This window comes from Telopea speciosissima, chromosome 4 (assembly GCF_018873765.1).
Source record: "Telopea speciosissima isolate NSW1024214 ecotype Mountain lineage chromosome 4, Tspe_v1, whole genome shotgun sequence".
Classification (NCBI taxonomy): Eukaryota; Viridiplantae; Streptophyta; class Magnoliopsida; order Proteales; family Proteaceae; genus Telopea; species Telopea speciosissima.
In genome coordinates, this window is record NC_057919.1 from 11,278,467 (window position 1) to 11,300,436 (window position 21,970).

At 41.9% G+C, this 21,970-nt stretch overlaps 1 protein-coding gene across 1 annotated transcript in view; it reads left to right on the forward strand.

The window, feature by feature from the left end:
• Positions 1–1,900: 1,900 nt before the first annotated feature.
• The window catches only part of LOC122660186 (BRISC and BRCA1-A complex member 2), a 37,429-nt gene continuing 17,359 nt past the window's right edge, over positions 1,901–21,970 (forward strand). The window contains exons 1-6 of the mRNA XM_043855386.1: positions 1,901–2,139; positions 2,324–2,411; positions 2,485–2,674; positions 2,765–2,855; positions 7,840–7,875; positions 8,037–8,135. Of these exons, the coding sequence (XP_043711321.1) occupies positions 2,056–2,139; positions 2,324–2,411; positions 2,485–2,674; positions 2,765–2,855; positions 7,840–7,875; positions 8,037–8,135 (588 nt within the window). The 5' untranslated portion in view covers positions 1,901–2,055. The remainder of the gene's footprint in view (positions 2,140–2,323; positions 2,412–2,484; positions 2,675–2,764; positions 2,856–7,839; positions 7,876–8,036; positions 8,136–21,970) is intronic.

Sequence of the window (21,970 nt, forward strand, 5' to 3'; positions counted from 1 at the left end):
TTTATTCCCACTCCACCAAAACTCCTCTCTCCAAGTAGGTCTAGATTATAATCTAATGGAAACTCACGGCCACACTCCCATTGAATCTATAAAAACATGGTAAGTTGATTGTCAAAACAAAATACTAAACTACAAAATTAAGGAGCCAATAAAACCATCTCTTGCCTGATCTATAAGATAAGAAATACGTAGATGAGGATTTACAAACATATCACTTTCACTTATTGAGGGATTCGGGATTTGGATAGCTATTAACCAACGTGGTAGAACAGAAACATCCACTAGTGGTATTAATGACACCAATTACTCGTTTCCATTGTGGAAAACCTAACAACAATAGTTCCACTTTCATAAAAAAAAAAAAGAAGGTAGATCCGAGATTAGACTTTGTCTATCAAGATAAAACACATGTAAAAAGAAAATGAAAAAAATTTTCCCTCACTGTGGGTGAAGGAAACATCCATCAATCTATCACCATCATTACTCCCCCTATATGTTGAAGGCTTGAAATGTCCTGCCCTGTTTCCACACACCCATCCAAGTGCAATGATGGGTAGTGGTGAGTGAATTCATCCAAGAAAAATGATCATAATTAAGACCTTATGACAAATTTATCTATTGTTGTTATATGAAACGAACAAACCTAAAAAATTGGATTGAAAAATAGCCTTTCAAACCTTGTTAATGGCAAGCAAAAGTTAATGATAACATTCAGTATTTCGGGAGACCAATCACAACGTTGAGTCGTCTCAGACAAGGGATTCTCTATTCACCCCATCATGGGTTTGTATTAGGGGAATGGCAAGAGAGGTCAATCAAAACTTTAGCTCGAATCAAGTGAAGTTTAGACAACACACACTAAGAAGGCCCGCACTTATACGCATCGGCCCACAAGGTGCCCATCTTCGAGAAGTCCTAAATGAGAGACCCCAACCTACATGCACGGGGCCATCTAACAAAACAAGGTGAATTGCCAAATGCATGGTTTAAAAAATTGGAATTGGATCGGTTGAGTCGGTCGATTTGGAATTGACATTGACCGATCTGGAAAATTCACATCAATTCTTGCCAATTTCTACCTGTTTTGGGTAGGGGTGTCAATTTAAGCCCGCACCGATAGAACCGATATGTCCCAACCACTGAAAGCTTGAAACCGGCTGATCCAACATGTTAGCTAAATGTGTTGGTCTAAGGCTTGGAATGTTTGCTAAACTTGCCAGTCATGGTGCAAGGGGATTAACCGACAAACACTCGAGCGAGCCCGACATGTTTAAGTCCGTTTATGGATCATTTGTTTTACTCCAATAACCCCATAAATTTAATTATTTATCCCAAATATACTATTTCGTAATCTCCTTCATTAATTTATCACCTTGCATTACGTGAGCTATAAATAAATGATTAAGGGTTGAGTAATAAATGTTTTTTTGGGTAAAAGTAAAAACATATAATTTATGATTGTATATTACCAAAGCTCTAATAAATTTGAGATTTACTTATAGATGTCCATTAGCCTAGTGAGGAACATTCTCTCAAGTAAATTGTTGTTTCATCACAAAGAATTGAATCTCATTAGGAGTTATATGGTCCAAATATACATAGCTCGATTGTAACTCATTTAATATAAATTTGTTTATAGACATGTTTAGCCTGTTTAGTACAAGCCCAAGTATAGATTGGTACCTGACTGATCATTTAAAAATAGGATCATGTGTTGCCTATGATAACCGATTACTTAAATGGACCGGTCACAATGCAGGATCCTGAAGTAAGGGAGACCGCAACAGGACCAGACACACGTATTGACTTCCATAGTTTGGGTGATTATGACCGAATCGAATCGGTAATCAACATTGACGATTCGACTAGCAATTTCGAGATTTGAAACCCGGCCAAGTGCCAAACCAACTGCAGCAGATGCCTGTTTAGAAGTTTGCTTGGTTGGACAGTTGGAATGAAGGTCGTCACAGGATTTGAACATTGGTCGGCGTGCATAAGCAACATAGCCGAACAAGCTTGTAATTTGTAATACAGAACAGGTAACAACACTCTGTTATGTCCATGGCTGCTGATACCTTCCCCCCTCTAATCGCGGCGCAGCTCAATTATCTTCTCACTCACTCTCCGCTATCCGTAAAGGTAAGTCAGTGCCGTCTATCATACCCATTCATAGATGGAAAAGCAGGAAAAATTTTCAGAAAAGAAGAAGGATCTCGCTATAGAATCTCATTTAACAAACTGAAAACCCTAGATCGCTAACTCAAACTTAGGTCCAAGACAGAAATGCTCGAACAGCCGTGTAAATTTGTTTCTGGTACTGCAGGTTGATCAGATATGGTCAGGTTGCAAGAATCATCATCTCTCCGATCGCTTCACTCTACTTATACCATTCTGCCTAGACTATCTGAAATGTGGGTAATCTCTATCTCCATTCCCACCATTCTTATGGACATTGGTTTGAAAGGAAGGTGAATTTTGTTGCAGGGGATGTGATTTACAACGCACAATTCCCATTGTCAGCACCGGATATTATATTTGCAGCGGAAGACGAAAGCTTCCACCCGCTAGCCATTGCTGGTGAAGAGGACGGGGGTATTCACAAACCCAAGAGCAGTCTATGTGATTGGAATAGCAAAGACCCTTCTCGGTTGCTCTCTCTTATTCATGAATTAAGGTCCGATATTGGATTATTGAATTATCGTCTAATTAGCCAGCTATACTAATGCAAGTGGTTCTACATTAAGTTTGAAGGTTTATTTTGTAGGGACCTTTACATATCATACCAGAGGAAGCGTGTTGGAGAGCTTGAAGATGAGAGATTGAAGTTTGAAATTAGCACCATTATCTTCAGGGAGGTAATCTCCATGGCTAAAAGTTCGTATATGTGCTCTAGAATTGGCAACCAAACGGAACACTTGAAATTAAATATTGCATTCTGGCTGTTATTGTTAATTTGGGAAAGTAGAAAGATCACGAACAGCACTGTTTAAAACAGTAGTAGACAATTTGGTGCATTGTTGCTAGCACTGATAAAGACAGTTATTTGTAGCAGAGAATTGGGCTCAATGTTGCTAATGTACTGTAAGGGCTAGATATAATGGGGGAGTGCTATAAAGTTTCTCTAGATGTTTCTTTGTTACTCCAACCTTGCATTCCATAATCAGGTTTCAGAGTTGTTACAAATGTAAAGAAGCATAATTATTGATTATGTTTTATTTGTTTGTGAACACGTTTTCGATTTGTGGATCCTTACTGGTCAAACAACAATGTAGATGTGAGGCTTTTTTATTTAGGATTGATCATGTGAACATAGTACTAAATCTTGTCTTGGAGGGCCATTTCAGCCAGATCGAAATTTCCGAGATACTGAAATTTTGCCGAAACATTGTATTTTTTTTCTCTGAGTTTTGCTTGGTCATTGGTGCAAAACGCTGAAATGAGCGAAATACCGAAACAAAATGAGCGAATTTTTAATGAAACGGTGCATTTTTTAGACCAAAATGAGCGACATTTCCAAAACGAAATGACCGCAATTTTGCATTTTTTTTCATTTCCAAGTAGCATTTTGTCTCGGTAGAGTTGAAATTTCAGAAATATCCGAAATTGGCAAGATTTCAGCGAGGTTTAGTACTATGCATGTGAGGTCATGCTTAGGCAATTCCTGCTTTGCTTGTTGATTAAAATTATGTCTGTAATGCTTGTAGATTCTTTTTAACATTAAAATTTTTTTATAGTTGTTTCAAATGTGTTGTAGCAGTCATTCTAGTTTACTCTGGAACTCAAATTTTTCGGCATTTGGTACTTTGGACTGAATTGTTGGCATTTTTGGTCAACCAAATAGAAGCAGTGAAAGAGAAGAGAAGAAGATAGAGCTTATAATGGCATTGACACAATACCTTGTTGGAGCTTATTTTAGATCAACTTTTAACAAATTCATAGACATTTCCATCTACAGATACATAATAAATTCATTTGTGCATTGAAATGAAGAGTGTGGGCGTACGATGAACACACTCAACTGGCAACTATTCTTTTAATTTTGTGAGCCATGGATACCTCATTTTTTAAAGGAAATTAAAGATGCTTGCCAAGCTTTATCTTGATCAATCGGGAACTGAAATACTTTTTAATCACCTCTCCCTCTATATTTCTAATCTAGGTGTGGGTTCAACTATAAATAGGTTCCTCTTTGCATAATTTATGTATTTGAATATGGGATCCCTGCGATGGCAAGGGTTGAACTCTAAAGCGTAGGAATGAGATTGGAGTGGGGTTTGTTGTGAAGCAGAACATGAAGTTTATTAATTAGATGAATCTGATAATGAATTATCAGGGTTGTGTTCCCTGGTACAATGGGCGAAGGGTTATTCTTCCATTGATGCAAGACAGGTTCAAATCCTGCAGGTAATGGTCCAAGTTAGATAAAGATTTCTGAGAAAGGCATTGTTTCTTAGCAAAATAACGATATCCTCCTCTGACAAATAACTGCCAAAATCCCTAAAGTTTAACAGATCTCCCTCTATAGGATTGCAAGCTGAAAGGTCCGGAAGAGTTCCAATTGTATTTAAATTTTACACAACTAAAGGAGCCTCAAGTACAAACAAATTGATACACGCATCTTGGAAATTAGATTAATCTAATGGCTCCAATTATGCGATCTGATCCACTAGTGTAATTTAAAGCATTAAGGTGGGATAAATTAAAACTCAAGAAAGCCAACTTCTTGTTCCCTGATATTACAAAAATCTACAGAGATGAAGCATGACTGTTAAGTTGGTGTCGGTTCTATGGGGGTATTATTGTAATGTTCTTTATTGTTTCCTTCCTTAAGAGTAAGTATACTTAAGTTGTGTACCCAGGACCAAATTGTAGTTTCCTGCTTTTATATCCATATATAAACATCCCACAGCCACGGTTTGAGGATTCTGCTCCTCACTTAATCCGTGGGCAATAGTTTCTCATCTTCTCTTTTTCTCTTTGACTTCAATCTTCCTTATGTTCCCGTACTGATTCAGGTTCTGTTATTATTACATGGTATCAGAGCATTGATTTCAGTACTTGAGATTTATTTTTGATTGTTTTTTAGTGTGGTTAGGCCTATGATGTTTTTTGTCTGTTTGAACCCTAGATTCTTTTTTTGTGTGAATAAAAATTTATTATCAAAGGGAGAAAAAAACAAGGAAACCCCCAGAATTCAGTGGGAACAAATGAGAAACATCCTACAATACATAGGGCTAGCAGCCCCACCCAGGGGGAAGGGGAGACTATAGGATGCTTTCTTCTGTTCTTCATAATAAATCTCCCTTCTTTGTTATTTTCCCTAACAGCTCATTGGGTGTGCAATTGCGTATTTTTCGCTGCATATGTTTTGTTCATAATCTTCGTTTGGGCATTGATAAACTATCTCCTTGTGCTATGAAGTGTGTCTTCCTTGGGTACTCTCGCACCCAAAAAGGCTACCGTTATATGATCCTGTCACTCATCAACAGTTTGTTAGGGCTGATGTTACATTTTTTGAGAATACTCCCTACTTTGGTGTTGTTGTTTCTGACTAAGGTCCTATATCTCCCAGTCTCCCACCTATTCCTCGAGTTATTCCTCTTGGTGATTCTAACCCCAAATCCACAGAGGTACCATTACACATATATAAGAGCCGTCCCAAGCAGTCACCGTTAGTTGTTGTTATTCCTCAACTCTCCCAATCTGATTCTTTGTCGGGAAGGTACTCGTTCTTGTACTGAGAACTCTTTGGTTGCCTATCCAATTATTAATTATGTTTCTATTTCCCATCAACCTGTTTCTCTTCGTGCATTTGGCCTCTCATTGACCTCCCACTCTGTTCCTACCAAATACCAAGATGCATTGTCTTAGCCTGGGTTAAAGTCAACCATGGATGTGGAAATGAATACCTTTGTTTCTCACAAGACTTGGACTTTGGTAGATCTACCTCCTAACAAGGATCTTATGCGGTGTCGTTGGGTATATACCATTAAATATAACCCCAAAGGTTCGGTTGAGTGCTTCATAGCTTGTTTGGTTGCTAGGGGCTCCACATAGACCTATGGAGTTTACTATTTTGAAACCTTCTCCCCTGTTGTTCGTTTGAATTCTGTGAGAATTTTGATCTCTTTGGCTGTTAATCTTGATTGACCTATTTTTCAGTTAGACATCAAGAATGCCTTTCTGTGCAATGATTTGCCTGAGGTTTATATGGAACAACCTACTGGGTATGTTGCTTAGGGGGAGAATGCTGAGAAAGTATATAGGCTGAACAAAGCTATTTATGGGTTGAAACCATCCCCGAGAGTATGGTTTGATAAATTTAGTAGAGTTGTTGTTGGCTGTGGCTTTTCTCAATGTTATTCAGATTACTCCATATTCGTTCGACGTCAAGACTCTAAAGTTATTGTGTTCGTCGTTTATGTTGATGATATTATTGTCCCTGGTAATGCCTTGTCTTGGATTGAATAGGTTAAGTCTTATTTACAACAACACTTCCAGATGAAAGATTTTGGCTCTCTTAGATATTTTCTTGGCATTGAGGTTATTCGAAGCAAGAAATGGCTTAGTTTGTCTTAACAGAAGTATGTTCTTGACCTTCTGGGTGAAACAGGAATGTTAGGCTACAAGCCTGTAGATACTCCTATGGACTCTTATGTCAAACTTGGAGCGTCTAATGACAAGGAATTTGCAGACAAACATCAGTATTGGAGGTTAATCGACAAATCTATATATCTTATTGTTACCCGACCTGATATATCCTTTGCTGTTGGTGTGATTAGTCAATATATGAGGACAGATCGTATATTGAGATATCTTAAGGATTCTCCAGGGAAAGGTCTTATTTACTGCCCTAATGGACACACCAATATTATTGGTTTCAATGACAAATCCATTGATTCCCCAAAATTGAGGTTAATCAGCAAAACCTTCTTAAGGTTTCTAATCAGTGCATAGGAAAACTCTAACCATGCTTTTGTACAAATTGTAACATACCTTTTGGAGATTTTGGCTCATAGAACCCACAGGTGGAGTCTTCTAGGGTTGATAGTTCTGTCACTAAGAGTTAGATAGATTTCATTTATGTTTAAAGCTTTTTTTTTTTCTTTTGGAGGGGGGGGGGAGGAATTAGTATAGTAATTTATAAGTTACTTTCTGTCAAAGCTGAACTTTTGGGTAGAGTGGCAATATCATAATTTAATATGAAGTGGGCTTATGAGACTTGGTCTTGGTTGGATTTTTTGTTTTAGCAATATTTGGACTAGGACTCTAGGAGAATAAGTTCATTGTATGGTGGGCCATATGATTGAGTTTTAACTGAAATTTGGCACTTACATGGCCAATTCATATTGTCCTCTTTCTGTAAAATACTACAATAGCTGGAATTAGCCTCATGGCCCTCATCATCCCCCATTGGGTTGACGGCTAAAGTTACGAGGGTAAAGTATTCACCATATGGCGGGTCATAGTGTCTTACAGTTGAGATGGTCTTGAAGTTTGGCATGAAGGCAATCCGAAATGTATCCTATCTATCCAACAGTCGGATTGGACAATACAGCCGTCCACAGGGTGCTAATAACCTTCACTAGCTGTCCGTATACTGAGACCTTTCCAATCGGCTCCCATGTGGGAAACCTTTTGCAAAGAGTAGAGAGGTAGTAGAAGACCACTCACACAGATATTATCAAGAAATATGTACTTAATCAAGTATTTGTGTTTATGACAAGTAAATTGACATGGTCGATGACTTTTCAAACCTTGTTGATTGATTATGTATTCTATTATTGAATACTGCAAACTGTTTTTTTTTTTAACCCAAATTCTGTCATGATGTGACAGGGAATTGAAATGTGTATGATTTCGGGGGCTGACAAGGTAATTAATTTCATTTTTTTTCTTCTATTTGGTAGTCAATTCTGAGAACTTGATTCTTGATTGCTTTTTTTTCCTTAAAAAATATATATATTTTAAAATTTTTTTTATTAAGTTCCTTAAGGTTGAGTTCTTGGTTTCTATTCCTTTGAATCTTAGTGTAGCTCGAGGAGGTGAAGTTTTCCGTGCCTTTACTGGATATGGACTTAAATAAACTGGTGCAGGGATGTCCCTGGAGACATCAGCAAAAGATCTATTTACAGGTTCACCTCCCCTCACCCCAGCTCCCTTTTACATGTGTTATTTTAAGTGACTCGTGATACTTGCTATTTTATGTGGTTATATGGCATAATTTGTAGAAGTAAATGCTAGCCTGCTGGAAGTAACTGATAGTGAGAATAATTTATTTAGAGGCACCTGAATTGCTGATTGTTGTTGAGAGGATGTGGATGCTTTGTTTGCTCCATATGCCATCTCCTTTACCCTAATATTTTGTAGCAGCATTTGCTCTGGTTTAATGTTGATGTGTTGAATCAATGCTGTAGTCTTATTAACTGTAGGTGTACTGGATGAAAATCTGATGTGCACTTGGGGGAGTGGGGATGATATGATGTGATAGGGAGTCGCCACGTAGATCAGGGTCTAGGACCCGCGAATGGTGTCCCTCCTGCAAAGGAGGGACGCTATATTAACTCCAAATTCAATGGCCGTGGTCTGCCCTAGATCGCTGGGTAAGTGTCAGGTTACGCTTGGGGAAGGTGTTATGCACCCCTAGAATGCCTAGCCGAAGCCGGTCTTCCTAGACCAAACTCTTGTTGAATATTGTTTGTATTATGCATATTATTCACCTAATTAATCTAATTGAAATGAGTATTTTAATCCTAACTGCTAACCTAGGTTAACTAACATGCTTGAACTTGGAAAGAAAATCTAAATTATGAGATCACATAGAGATACCTGTGTTAGCAGAGGACCTTACAGACTCTGTTCTGTTGGGCTCTGACACTTCAGTCGGATCCTTGGCAAATTATTGCAAGACTGTGGAAGCACAAAAATCAGATAGGTTGAGATGCCTGAAGTGGAACTGTTTATCTATAACAGAAACAAGACAGATGAGGACAACATGTAGCTAAATATCCTATTTTGACTGCACTGGCGCCACCGACACGTTTCTGGAGTTAACAGGGAATCTCAGATACTCAGTAATTTGAGGAATTTCTGCATGGGTTCCATTGGAGAAATAATCACAAGAAAGGGGGAAACAACTGGAGGGGAGTTCTTGCTTCCATCAGTTTGGAAGAGAACTCCCCTCTTTCCATTCCTCTTCTTCTCTTTCCCTTACCTCACTGGTCTAAGAGGGGAGGGGGAGGGGGAAGAGATTGTATCAATAAGAGGGGAGGGAATATTTGTATGTGTGTGTGCAAGGACTGAGATGGAGACTGTGAGTGGGTAAATTTGGGTGAGGGCAATTCAGTGGGTGTGTGGGTGTAAGTAAGTGTGGGTGTGGTAGAGTGATGTAGGGAGTGTGGGTGAATTCAGGTGTGAAGGAACAAGGGGCTGTGGGTGGTGTGAGGATGTAAACAAAATGGATGGAAGAGGGTGGTGACTGGTGAGTAAGTGAGGGGATGGAGGGTGCTTCTCGGATATAGGGTAAAAGAGAGAGGGAGTAGTGGGAGAGAGAAAAAAGGAGGAGAAATGAAGGAGAGGAGGGGATGAGGTGGAAGGAGAAGAAAAAAATGAGGGGGGTGGGGGTTGGTCTCGGTTAGCTAAGGAGAAGAGAAGAAGGAAAATAGGGATGGGAGCTACTCAGGTAGCTACAAGAAGAGAGAAAACAATGGGATGGGGGAGGGGGTTCAGATAGCTAAAAAAGGAGAAAAACAAGGGGATGGGGCAAGGGATTCGGTACAAAGAGAAAAAAAAAAAGGGGTGGGGAGGGGGTTTGTGTTAAATCCGTGCCCAAAACCCGGTTTAAAACTCGGTCTGACCACCGGTCTGGTTTGAACCTTTTATGTAGAACCAAGAGTGGAGTACGCTCGTGAACTGTGGGTCATAATACTCAAGCCATCACACGAGATTGTCGACCGCGAAACAGGGGAAGTCCTCGAGGAAAGATCCACCGTCAGAGAAAGGGGGAAAATCGTCCACGAAAGCATATTCTTGGAATTCCCTTATGATAGGGATCCGCGGGGCCCGCACCTGAATCGCCCTTATCCACTTAGCGATGATTGGGAGTAAGTCACTATCCGAATAATTCATGCCTATGCATGACCATTAATAAGCATAAGAACTAGAATGGGCTTGGGCTTAGGAGCTTAGTCTCTTTCTAATCAGAACTAGAACTTAGGACATGGGCCATGGGCCATGGGCCCAAGTGGATCCAATGGCCCAATGACTTAAACTAGACCTGGGCTTATACCTAACCAAACAAGCTCCTAAACAAATGGACCTAAGGACTTGAGACTAACCAAACAAGACCTAATGCCTAGATGGGTTATTAAAGACCCAAAACTACTATTCACCTCACATTTCAATCCTAAATCGTGGAGAGGAGAGGAGAAAAAGAAAGAAGAAGAAAGAGAAGAAGAAAGAAGAAGAAGAAAGAAGAAGAAAGAAGAAGAGGAAGAAGGAAGGAGAAGGGAGAAGTATGGTGGAGCACAAGCTATCATCATCAACCCTTGGTGAGTCTCTTTCTCTCTCTCTCTCTCTCTCTCTCTCTCCATCTCTCTTTCCCTAATTCTATTACCTAGGGTTTGAATTGGTTGAGCACACCTTGAGTGCTCCATCTACTCAATTAGAAGAGCCATTAATGGCAAATCCTTGATGTTTAACTATGAAGCACCTAACCCTACCTTAAACCCATTCACCCTTCTCCATTTATGAACCCTAAGTATGGGATTTACCTCCATTTATGGGTTTTACCAACCCTCATGGAAGACCGTAGATGTGTGGGTTTGAGGGGTGTTAAATAACATTGATTAAAGACCCTTTCAAAACCCCAATACCCAAACCCATGAGTTTTCTTTCCATATGTATTTTAATGGAGGAAAACCTAATCGATCATGGGGTTTACAAACCCATGTTGGGGTGCGCTATGGCACCTGGTCGAGTTGTTCTCATGGCCAAAGAGACCCCTAAAAACCCCAAAGAATACCCCATTTTAGCCTCAAGACTTTGGGCTGCAAAACCATTCTCTAATGGCATGAACAAGAAGAGATGGCACGTGGACAGCACATGCAAGTGCTACCCGAGAAACTAGATCTCACGGTGGGAAGTCCGAGAGGGACAGCACAGGACAGCACATGCAAGTGCCGCCCCGAGAAAGATCTCACGGTGGGAGGTCCGAGAGGGACAGTGCGGACAGCACATCAAGCTGCCGTCCCTCGAGAACCTAGATCTCGGTGGGAAAGTCCGAGAGGGACGAGGCACATGGACAGCACATGATATAGCCTTCTTGTATGTGCCGGTCCCCTATTTTAGCCTTGTTTGATAACTTATGGGGCCCAACTCTTCTAGCCCTAAGGCACTAATCTCTCCCCACGTTGTACACTCTCTTTAGGTTGATTGACCCGGCTCGGAGGCGTATTAGTACGTGGGGACAGTGCACTTGGCATCGAACGCCGATTCAAGAGCTCCGCATCGACGATTGATCGAGAATCAAGTGAGCGAGTTAGCAAACGCCTTAATTTATGGAATGTTTGTGTGTCGTGTCTTGCGAATGTCATTCATGCATGTGTGCTATAAAGATATAGGACGATATAAATGTTTAGATGTTGATAGGACTTTACATTCTTGTCTTTGCGATATTATTTATTTTATCGCACTATGGTGCGAATGGTGTTGGATTTAGTTATGGGACTCGGGTGCGGTTGGTGCTTGACTCGAGGATTCCTAATATGGACTCACTAATGGCATGTAGATCTAGGGCTTGAAGCGGGATCAGTGCCGGTGGGTCTTGGGCTTGAGATTGCCGTACTTGAAATTGCATTAGAGTTGTCCATTGCATTAGGTGGAAACGGGATGGTGACCGACCGACCGCCTTCGGTATTCACATCTCGTACTTGTATACGCACGTATGGGCTAGAGGGGCGAGAGGATAGCCGGCCGACCGTATTTCGGTATCATGGACTCGGCCTCGGCCTATGCGCATGCGTACCTCACTCATACAATAGGTGAATGCTTTGGCTAGGATAAATGTTTACCCAGTCTTATGACCCTTACCGGGAGTTAGGTGTCGGTCAAATCCGTGGGTTCCGACCGTTATTCGGGTATACCCACCTTTGGGAAGTTCGGCGCCAACCGTATTTTGGGCCGAACGCCGGGACGGGATTTGACTCGGGGGTTTGCGTATATCTCTTGGTGGAGACCGTGCAGCAGGCTTCAGTAGCGACTCGGGTTTGTCATCGCGTATACCATCCGTTTATGGTACCGATGTCGGGATGCTACCTAAGGTGTTGCTATAGTACTATACCGACTTAGTTGTGTGTTAGGTGGATAACAATAAACTATACATCATCATTCATTCATGTAGCATGATTGTAAATTGTATGTGATGTACGGCTACCTTGGTGGTATGGGACACCTTGGTATCCGTCCATCATGTATGGTTTGCGATCAACCCCATTCATTATTATTATTGTGTATGCTTGTGTGGCTTAGCCACTCATTGGGCTCATTGGAGCTCGCTCCTCGAGGAAACATATTTTTAGTTGATGCGGTACATTCGAGCATGACGGCACGGAGTTCAAGACTCTGATGAAGGTCGAAGAGTGGTGGACTTGAGTATGAGGATCATGGGCCGAGTGCCATCGTGAGATGTGTTCCACGAGGGAACAGTGATTCTCGGCTGGTGGCCATCTTTTGTTACACTTTGATAAACTATTTTCCGATTCAAAGGTGTATTCTTTTATTCCTTTCTTGATAAGTGTATTTATTATACGGTGATAATACATAGATCCCGATTAGAACCCATTGATATGAAGGGGTAAATTTGAATAGACAATATTTCATATGCTATCACCTAGCTTCGCTAACTCGATGTTATTAATATTAATCCTTTCCTTTTACCTATTATTTGTCGTTGTGAATGAGTTAGTCTTGGACTGCATCGGTGATTCCGGTGGTTAGAGAGCGTATTAGTACGTTCCAGTTGCATTCCCCGTGGTTCGTGGATGGGGGTGTGAACTGTATCGAGCGTGATGCTCACCTCATGGACTAACTCGGTGTTCACACGACCCAATTTACTCTAAATTAGGGTTAAATATTAAAAGCCTTAACCATAAACAAGAATCAAGACAACAAGGAGAATATATAAATTTTGGTTGATAGAACAATGCTTTGATAATACAAATAAAGGTAGGAGACTTCTATAGAACATAAACCAGTTTAGAAATGAAGAAAAGATGAGAAACTACATACTAAACCCTAGGAGTTACAAAAAAAAAGGATATATACTAAGGTTTATGAGGGTAAAGTCATGGACAATGATGTAAAATATAATGATAACTCGGGATTAGCCTAACCATAAAGAGCTATTGTATATATTAGGAAAATTTATACATTATAGGATCATTCTGCATAAGCCCAACGACTTCAAGATACACCAATACCAATAAAAAATTGGGGCCCTTGGTCTATAAAAATAAATAAATAAATAAATAAATAAATAAATAAAAAATAAAAAAAAAAGAAGAAAAATTGTGGTTAGGAACATTACGAATAACATTTTGAATAGTGAATCATACCATAAGCGGTATAGAACGGGAAGAAGCTTACACATTGAGATGGATTAGCAAATAGCTAATTTATACAAAAGAAAAGCTCACTGAGCCTTTTCACAAACACCTCAAACTCATCACCTGGGCATTCGTTGCTACGACCGCAACAAGCGGGGCATATGTCCAAGACTTGCTCGCATAAAGAAGCCCGTGTATGTGCCAAACCCGCAGGCCATCGGTCCCACGCAACCCCAGGGGAGTGTATTCAACATGCCCTGCAGATGAGGCAGAGTCATCATCAGCGCAGCTGACAGTACCTTATGTCTATACCTATCACCTGCGCACGCATTATTGATTTTAGAGTTTACGACTCAATTTAGTCACCCACGGTCGTTAGTTGTAATTCCAACTTCACGTAAGCTAGTAGTTCGGTGAGAGACTTTCCGCAGGACTTGTTACGTAGGCTAATGATTAGGGGAAATTATCTTTCATTTTCTCGTGGCCTTAGCGACCGCTCCGGGCTTTCTTTGGGAACCACCTAGAAATTTTGAGTATTGGTCCTAAGTACCCTTAGGTAAGCCTATGGCCCCACATGTCTCTCGGAGAGCCATTTTTAGGACTTGTGGTAAATCTACCGGAATGCTGGGATTGGCTTGGTGTATGGGCTCGATACGTTCATGGACCTTGTCCGGAGGGAAACCCAAGATTTGTGTCTAGATTCGAAGGGACGGTGAAAAAATATATATATATATAGGCACGTAGTTGAATCTCGATATGTCTATACACCCACGAACCGATGGATATCTAGAAAGGATAATTTAGGACGGATGCTAGGAGGTATGGATTATATCATGTAGTTGGAAGAGAATGATAGATCTAGCAATTTAAGTTGATGAAAGATTATATCGGGTGTTAATGTAGCCAAGTGCGTCAAGAACTAAAAGGAACTGGAATCAAGGATTCGACAAAACTTTGCTCAACAATAGATATGAGTGGAGTAATGGGTCCCCGAATGTCCCCTCCGTTATTGGGAGTGAATAGTAGGGATTCCATCAATATTCCAATTCATTCTAAAGTCGAGTTAGGTAGTGGAGGATCGGAAGTGAAAGTCCTCATAGAACGACCAGGTAAAGTAAAGTAGTACAGCCTTGTGTCATTCAACCCAAAATTTTTGGAGTACAGAATCTTGGGACGAAGTATATGGAAATAGTTGCGTCTCTCTATTTCTAGAAGTATAAGCTCGAGTTTGATTTTCACCGGGTCCTTATATACACTGGACTTTATATTAACTAAACCGGAATTGATTTGTACCATTGTGTAAGGTGGATACTATTAGAGGACAAATCAATACAACTTAGTTTAAGCTAAATAACTAAGCAATCCCGGAGCGGAAGCGAGTACGATTTTAACCCTCTATCCGGCACTATCCAATACCATTTAAGCAAAGCCAATGTGGTGGCAGATGCACTTAGTAGGAAATCACAAACCCTTCCTTGGCGCCTTAACACCAATGGGCAACCTCATAGAGGAGGCTAGAAGAATGGAGTTGGAAGTGTTAGTTGGTGATGCTACTATGTTATTCGCCGCCGCCGACAATACAACCTCATTAATAGAGAAGATCAAAGTAGCCCAACCCATCGATGCAGAATTTTAAAAAGTGATGGATGGCATTCGAAAGAGACGCAGGAGGAATCGGATTTTACTTTATCCAAAAATGGCATCCTTCGATTCGGGGTAGGTTGATGTACCCAATGATGAGAAGTCGAGGGAAGAAATTATGAGTGAAGCCCATTGTTCTCCATACTCAAGTACATCCCGGCAGCACCAAGATGTACAAGGATTTGAAGTTACACTTTTGGTGGATAGGCATGAAAGCCGATGTGGCAACATTTGTATCGAAATGCCTCACTCGTCGAAGGTAAAGGCCGAGAGACATCGACCCTACGGATTACTACGCTCACTTCCCATCCCGAGTGGAAGTGGAGCACATCACCATGGACTTTGTCACAGGGTTACCCCGCATGATTAGGGTGTTGATGCCATATGGGTGATTGTGGATTGGCTCACCAAGACCTCACACTTCATTCCGATTAAGGTAACTTACCCAATGGAAAAGCTAGCAAAGTGTACATGGACAATATTGTTCGCTGCGTAGGGTTCCAAAGTAAGCATCATCTCGATCGTGATCCCAGGTTCACATCCAGATTTTGGGGTGGTTTCGAAGGCTATGGGCACACTGTTGAACTTTAGCACGGCCTTCCACCCACAGACCGATGGGCGCGGAGAGGACCATACGGACACCGGAAGACATGCTCGGGGCTTGTGCCATTGATTTGAAGGGTAGTTGGGATGAACATATCTCATTTATTGAATTTGCTTACAACAACAGTTACCAAGCTACCATTGGTATGGCCTTGTCACGAAGCATGATGGCGAAGGTGTAGGACACCACTGTACTAGGACGAGGTTGGTGAGCGAAGAATTTTGGGGCCCGAATTGATACAAGCCACATGTGAAAAGGTAGATTTGATTAGAGATCGAATCAAGGCGGCGATCAAGGCGTAAAAGCTATGCCGACTTCAAGAGAAAGGACCTTGAGTTCACTATAGGTGATAAGGTGTTCCTTCGTATCACCAACGAAAGGCGTGCTACGATTCGATAAGAAGGGAACTCGAGCCCTAGGTACATCGGACCATATGAAATCTGGCAAGGGATTGGACCATGGCATACAGCCGGCACCGCCCCATCTTTAGTCGGTGTTCACGATGTATTTTACCAACTTATGTTGAGGAAGTACATTGCGGATCCGGCCCACGTGTTGACCCAAGAATTACCTGAACTCTCCGAGGACCTGACTTACGTCGAGGAGCCTGTGAAGATTCTTGAGAGGAATGAGCATAATCTTCAAATCGTGTCGTCTCTTATGTTAAGGTACGATGGAGAAACCATTCTAACGAGGAGGCATCTTGGGAGCGCGAGAGCGAGATTAGCAACGCATCCCCATCTATTCAACATGACAGTGCGTTTTAATTTCGAACCATTCCGACGAGGAGGCATCTTGGGAGCGCGAGAGCGAGATTCGAGCAACGTATCCCCATCTATTCAACATGACAGTAATGCGTTTTAATTTTGAGGACAAAATTCTTATAAGGTGGGGAGGATGTTAAATCCGTGCCCAAAACCCGGTTTAAAACTCGGTCTGACCACCGGTCTGGTTTGAACCTTTTATGTAGAACCAAGAGTGGAGTACGCTCGTGAATCGTGGGTCATAATACTCAAGCCATCACACGAGATTGTCGACCGCGAAACGGGGAAGTCCTCGAGGAAAGATCCACCGTCGAGAAAGGGGGAAAATCGTCCACTAAAGCATATTCTTGGAATTCCCTTATGATAGGGATCCGCGGGCCCGCACCTGAATCGCCCTTATCCACTTAGCGATGATTGGGAGTAAGTCACTATCCGAATAATTCATGCCTATGCATGACCATTAATAAGCATAAGAACTAGAATGGGCTTGGGCTTAGGAGCTTAGTCTCTTTCTAATTGTAACTAGAACTTAGGACATGGGCCGTGGGCCATGGGCCCAAGTGGATCCAATGGCCCAATGACTTAAACTAGACCTTGGGCTTATACCTAACCAAACAAGCTCCTAAACAAATGGACCTAAGGACTTGAGACTAACCAAACAAGACCTAATGCCTAGATGGGTTATTAAAGACCCAAAACTACTATTACCTCACATTTCAATCCTAAATCGTGGAGAGGAGAGGAGAAAAAGAAAGAAGAAGAAAGAGAAGAAGAAAGAAGAAGAAGAAAGAAGAAGAAAGAAGAAGAGGAAGAAGGAAGGAGAAGGGAGAAGTATGGTGGAGCACAAGCTATCATCATCAACCTCAGTGAGTCTCTTTCTCTCTCTCTCTCTCTCTCTCTCTCTCTCTCTCTCCATCTCTCTTTCCCTAATTCTATTACCTAGGGTTTGAATTGGTTGAGCACACCTGAGCGCTCCATCTACTCAATTAGAAGAGCCATTAATGGCAAATCCTTGATGTTTAACTATGAAGCACCTAACCCTACCTTAAACCCATTCACCCTTCTCCATTTATGAACCCTAAGTTGGGGATTTACCTCCATTTATGGGTTTTACCAACCCTCATGGAAGACCGTAGATGTGTGGGTTTGAGGGGTGTTAAATAACATTGATTAAAGACCCTTTCAAAACCCCAATACCCAAACCCATGAGTTTTCTTTCCATATGTATTTTAATGGAGGAAAACCTAATCGATCATGGGGTTTACAAACCCATGTTGGGTGTGTGCTATGGCACCTTGGTTGGAGTTGTTCTCATGGCCAAAGAGACCCTAAAAAACCCCAAAGAATACCCCATTTTAGCCCAAGACTTTGGGCTGCAAAACCATTCTCGGAATGGCATGAAAAGAAGAGCGCACGTGGACGGCACATGCAAGCGCCATCCCCGAGAAACTAGATCTGCGCGGTGGGAAGTCCGAGAGGGACAGCACATGGACAGCACATGCAAGCCACCTCGAGAAAGATCTCCGGTGGGAGGTCCGAGAGGGACAGCACATGGACAGCACATGCAAGTGCCGCCCCCGAGAACCTAGATCTCGCCGGTGGGAAAGTCCGAGAGGGACAGCACATGGACAGGCACATGATATAGCCTTCTTTGTATGTGCCGGTCCCCTATTTTAGCCTTGTTTGATAACTTATGGGGCCCAACTCTTCAGCCCTAAGGCACTAATCTCTCCCACGTTTGACACTCTCTTTAGGTTGATTGACCGCTCGGAGGCGTATTAGTACGTGGGACAGTGTACTGGCATCGAACGCCGATTTGAAGAGCTCCGTCTGACGATCGATTGGTGAGAATCGGTGAGTGAGTTAAGCAAACGTCTTAATTTATGGAATGTTTGTGTGTCGTGTCTTGCGAATGTCATTCATGCATGTGTGCTATAAAGATATAGGACGATATAAATGTTTAGATGTTGATAGGACTTTACATTCTTTGTCTTGCGATATTATTTATTTTCCGCACTATGGTGCGAATGGTGTTGGATTTAGTTATGGGACTCGGGTGCCGGTTGGTCGGACCGAGGATTCCATAATATGGACTCACTAATGGCATGTAGATCTAGGGCTTCGAGCGGGATCCAGTGCCGGTGGGTCTTGGGCTTGAGATTGCCGTACTTGAAATTGCATTAGAGTTGTCCATTGCATTAGGTGGAAACGGGATGGTGACCGACCGAGCGCCTTCGGTATTCACATCTCGTACTTGTATCGCACGTATGGGCTAGAGGCGAGAGGATAGCCGGCCAACCGTATTTCGGTATCTATGGACTCGGCCTCGGCCTATGCACATGCGTACCTCACTCATACAATAGGTGAATGCTGGCTAGGATAAATGTTTACCCAAGACTATGACCCTTACCGAGCGGGGGTTAGGTGTCGGTCAAATCCGTGGGTTCCGACCGTTATTCGGGTATACCCGCTTCGGAAGTTCGGGCGCCAACCGTATTTTGGGCCGAACGCCAGGACGGGATTTGACTCGGGGTTTGCGATATCTCTTGGTGGAGACAGCATGCAAGAGGCTTCAGCGCGACTCGGGTTTGTCATCGCCGGTATACCATCCGTTTATGGTACCGATGTCGGGGATGCTACCTAAGGTGTTGCTATAGTACTATACCGACTTAGTTGTGTGTTAGGTGGATAACAATAAAACTATACATCATCATTCATTCATGTAGCATGATTGTAAATTGTATGTGATGTACGGTCTACCTTGGTGGTATGGGACACCTTGGTATCCGTCCATCACGTATGGTTTCAATAACCCCATTCATTATTATTATTGTGTATGCTTGTGTGGCTTAGCCACTCATTGGCTCTGATTGGGCTCACTCCTCGAGGAAACATATTTTTAGTTGATGCGTGTACATTCGAGCATGACGGCACGGAGTTCAAGACTCCGATGAAGGTCATGAAGAGTGGTGGACTTGAGTATGAGGATCATGGGCCGGAGTGCTATTGTGAGATGTGTTCCACGAGGGAACAGTGATTCTTGGTGGTGGCCATCTTTTGTTACACTTTGATAAACTATTTTCCGATTCAAAGGTGTATTCTTTTATTCCTTTCTTGATAAGTGTATTTATTATACGGTGATAATACATAGATCCCGATTAGAACCCATTGATATGAAGGGGTAAATTTGAATAGACAATATTTCATATGCTATCACCTAGCTTCGCTAACTCGATGTTATTAATATTAATCCTTTCCTTTTACCTATTATTTGTCGTTGTGAATGAGTTAGTCTTGGATCGCATCGTGATTCCGTGGTTAGAGAGCGTATTGGTACGTTCATTGCATTCCCGTGGTTCGGGATGGGGGTGCAGTTTGGGTAGCTAGAAAATAGGGAAAAAAAGAACAAGGGACGGGGAGGGGTTCGGGTGGCTACAAAATAGGAAGAAAAAGGGGGTGGGGAGGCGGTTTGTGTAGCTAGAAGAGAAGGGGGAAATGTGGGCTCGATTGATGGAGAGAAAATGGGAAGGGATACAGAGGATGGGGTATTTGGTTAAGGGAGAAAAAATAGGGAAGGAGGGTGTAGGTGAGGCTCGGTTCCGACAAGGAGGGTCCTCTCTTTGCTAGAAAATACGAGCAAGAAGGGAAAAGAGGGGGGGGGTGGTGTGTGTTGTTTAATCACAAAAGGAGGAGGAAATGGGGAGGATAGAGAGGATGGGGTATTTTCTTAAGGGAGAAAAAATAGGGAAGGAGGGAGTAGGTGAGGCTCGGTTTCTAAGGGGGGTCCTCTCTTTGCTAGAAAATATGAGCAAGAGGGGAACAGAGGGGGGGGGGTTTGGTGTGTGTTGTCTAATCAACAAAAGGGGGGAGGAAAGAGGGAGGATGGATGAAGTGATAGGTAGTAGGTGGCCTAGCTAGGGTGAGGTGGCATGGGTGGCTATATGGTACAAGAACTCGCTGAGATCTCGGTAAAAACTTGCTTTTTTGATTTAGCGAGACGAGAAGGAGGTCGAAACCCAGAAATACCCCAAATCGGTCAAGTTGACTGAGATTTCGACCCAAACCACTTTATAAAAAGGCCATATCTCGACCGAGAGGCGAGATCTTGCCTCTAACTCGACTGAGAGCTGCAGAACCTTGCTTGTGAGCTGCTTCTTCTTCACTTTTCACCTGGATTTAGACGTAGAACCTGTTGGAGACATCATTCAGCTACAAAGTGCAAGATTTGTGATTCTTCATCTCAAGTTTGAAGAACTTTTGAAAGGTAAACCATTTTTTCCTCAAATCTTCTTTTTTTTTTTTTTTAAAATTTGTTCAAATCTTGGTGAAATGCTTTCAATTGTTGTGCAATACTACAACAACACTATGACATGGGAAGACTTTGTGGCACGATATGGAGATGAATACTTGATTTGGCAATATGGCATGGGATGATGGATGTAATATGTTAAGATTGATGTATTGTACACTTTTACATTTGTTTTTTTTTTTTTAAGTTGTTTTATATTAATTGTATGATTTGATTGTATTCAATTACTAAATTATGTGTAGAATAGAGCCTATTAGTACGTCATTGCCTACCAATTTAGGGTCCGAAGTGAAACTCCTATTTGGACTTTGTTTTTGCAAAATCTGATAGTGCCATTGTGTTTAAATGGCCTAAATAGGCTGAGTACCAAGTTTCAGCCCCAAATAGGTCTAAAACCCACCGAAACCAGCCATCGAGTTAAAAAAAAAAACAAATTGCCCCAACTCGGTTTTTGGCCAGGGCGAAACCTGTACCAAAACCGAGTTCTTGAACCTTGGGTGGCTAGATGGGATGGGATGTGTGAGGTTGCGTCATGTAGGCATAATTGCATAAAGGGGGTGCATGGTGAGGGTGTATGAAGGCATGGGCTGCAGCCTAGCTGGGCCTTACTCATGGGCTTGGGTTTGGGTTGGTTTATGTGTTAGGTTAGGTTAGGTCTGGGTTGGTTAGGATTGGTTGGGTTGCTTTTATCTATTATTTATTTTATTATTTTATCATTCTCCTTTTATTTAATTACTGTTTTACCCCTGAACTTCCGGAGGTCATATCTTTGCGACCGGGAGTCCGTTTTTTAGAAACAAGTGTCATTGGAAAGATTTCGGAATGTATTATCTGATGATGTAATTTTTTGGTACAAATTCGGCTAGGAACACAGCCTAATCTCTGCTCAAAGTGGGGGGGGGTCTACATAGTGTCTAAACGGTGTCGGTTTCGCACCATTTTTCAGGGCATGGTTTCTGATGATGAAATACACTGGTATACAAAGTTTGCTACCGATCTGGGAAGGTTTAGAGGTTAAGGGCGGGCATTTTGGTAATTTTTTTAAGAG